The 2,510-nt window shown below is 40.7% G+C and overlaps 1 protein-coding gene across 1 annotated transcript; it reads left to right on the top strand.

Annotated features, from left to right (window-relative positions):
* On the top strand, positions 1-1,670 carry LOC117923912 (cytochrome P450 714C2-like). Its single transcript, XM_034842398.1, has 4 exons — positions 1-301; positions 471-697; positions 956-1,203; positions 1,298-1,670. Exons 1-4 carry the CDS (start codon positions 1-3, stop codon positions 1,653-1,655), a joined length of 1,134 nt encoding a protein of 377 aa, XP_034698289.1. The 3' UTR covers positions 1,656-1,670.
* Positions 1,671-2,510: the final 840 nt, after the last annotated feature.

Consider the following 2,510-nt stretch of genomic DNA (forward strand, 5'->3'; position numbering starts at 1 on the left):
ATGGAAGGAGTGTTGCCTGAACTAATATTCTATTCTCTGGTAGCTTTATGTATTGTTGTATGGATTATTTTGTTTATATGGCTTGGCAATGTTCTGTATCTAGAGCCCGGCAACATCCAGCTCAAGCTTCGAAGGCAAGGGATCAAAGGTCCCCCGCCTGCTTTTGTAATGGGTAATATTCCTGAGATGAAGCGAATCATGTCAATGGCTGCAGATGCTCCACGCAGTGAAGCTCATCTACCACTTGGATTTTCCACTTCCACTACCTTCCCTTATTTCACTCAGTGGACTAAGCGATATGGTATTAGTATGATTGATTTATATTTGAGATGAGCAGCACATAATTATTAGTTACTTAAAAGCATAATTAGGTTATATAAGATGCAGCTAACAATAGCTGAACCTAGACAATAGATTGTCATTTTCTGTTTCTTTATATAATACTAATGTTTTATCAATCCTCACAACAGGAGGAACATTCACGTTTGCGCTTGGAAACGAACAACTTTTGTATGTGGCCGACACCAAACTAGTGAAGGAAATAAATCTCAGCAAAACATTAGACTTGGGGAAACCTTCTTATCTGCAGAAGGACCGAGGGCCTTTACTAGGGAAGGGCCTTATTACCTCAAATGGTGCAGTTTGGTTCCACCAGAGGAAGACCATAGCTCCTCAGCTCTTCATGGATAAGGTCAAGGTAAACTTCTCGCTTATAGAATGTGGTCTCTACAGTCCTGAAATTCTCAAAATAATTCAATAAACTGAATGCCTGTCTGTTTACAATTCTGCTTCTTATATTGACGTCATTAGGCACCTTTTTGAACCAAAAAGGGTGGCAAACTTGAGCTATGTTCATTCAGGCTCCACTGGGATCTTCCAAACTATGAGGGTAATAGAATTTCTTTTTGAATTAATGCTCCATCGACATAATTTGAAGACATACCTCTGACTGTAGGGCAATTTGAACATAATGGTGGAATCTGCAAGCAACCTGGTGAGCTCATGGCTTGGTTTAATCGAACTTGGGAGTGGGAGTGCAGACATAAGAGTGGATGACTACATTAGAAGCTTCACCTCTACTGTAATTTCAAAGATGATGTTTGGAAGCCACCATTCCAAAGCAGTTGAATTGTTTCCGAAGTGTAGGGCCCTTATGAAGAACTTGCAAACTCCGACAATACTCAAAGGGATTCCTTTCTTCAGGTGTGTGCACCCCCGCCCTTTCTATTCTTGAAATTTGACAAAAGGTGTAAATTTATCATAAGATTCATTTTCGCCTTTTTGCCCAATGCAACAGATATTTACCAACCAAGGAAAATCGGGATGCATGGAGACTAGAGAGAGAGATTCACGCTTCACTTATCGACATAGTAAAGGAAAATCCCGAAGCTGCATCTGATAAAATGGCACAGATTATCATGGAGAGTGCTAAGACTGGTGAACTTGGGCCATCCACGCCCGACCAGTACATAGTTGACAATTGCAAGAATGTGTACCTTGCTGGATTTGAAGTGACTGCTGTGGCCACATTATGGGGTTTAGTTCTGTTGGCTTCAAATCCTGAAATTCTTAAGGTTTGTGGAGGTCATGTACCAGATACCAATATGCTTGGCAAGATGAAACTAGTAAGTATGCACCAAATTAAAATAAAGTAAATTTGTAGGAAATACAGTGCATATATTTTGACCAGGGCATTTTCATTGTATGGATGCAGCTGAAGATGGTGATTCAAGAGGTGCTAAGGCTTTACCCAGTAGTTGCATTTGTGTCAAGGCAGACCTTGAAAGATGTGAAGCTTGGTGATATTTTGGTTCCAAAAGGTGTCAACATTTGGATCTGGATACCAGCGCTTCACCAAGACCCTGAGTTGTGGGGATCTGATGCTGAAAAGTTCAACCCTGAGAGGTTTGCTAATGGGATTTCGGGGGCCTGCAAGTCTCCCAATGCCTACATTCCATTTGGTGTAGGGACCCGAATGTGTCCTGGCCAGAACTTAGCCATTACAGAAATGAAGATCTTGTTTACTATCATTCTATCACACTTCTCCCTCTCCATCTCTCCTAATTATCTCCATTCCCCTCGCTTGAATTTGCTGCTAGAGCCCGAATATGGGGTGAATCTCATCATCAGGAAGATATGAGAGAATCAACCCCAAAGAAGATGAAATGAACCTACCAGCCTAAGATGCATAAGGGTTCAGGTAATCTTCAGTGCTAAACTCAAGTATCTTGATACCAAGCTGTATGTGCGGTGTGAAATGCCTGGCGATATGTATTTGGCTTCCTATAATGGCTAACATTATGATATTGATGCCTAGCTATGTATTTTGTGAAATAGATTGTATCGTGTATTTGGTCTCCCGTAATGTCTACCATTGTCCTACCAATCCATGTACATATACATATATATATTGTGAAATACCTTTTGCATTATGGATAACTTTTACAGCACAAAGACCAGGACTGAAGAATTCATTCGTTGGCCGGTTTTAACAAATTTGGAGAGTGTTA

Source organism: Vitis riparia, chromosome 10, assembly GCF_004353265.1.
Source record: "Vitis riparia cultivar Riparia Gloire de Montpellier isolate 1030 chromosome 10, EGFV_Vit.rip_1.0, whole genome shotgun sequence".
NCBI classification, from domain to species: domain Eukaryota; kingdom Viridiplantae; phylum Streptophyta; class Magnoliopsida; order Vitales; family Vitaceae; genus Vitis; species Vitis riparia.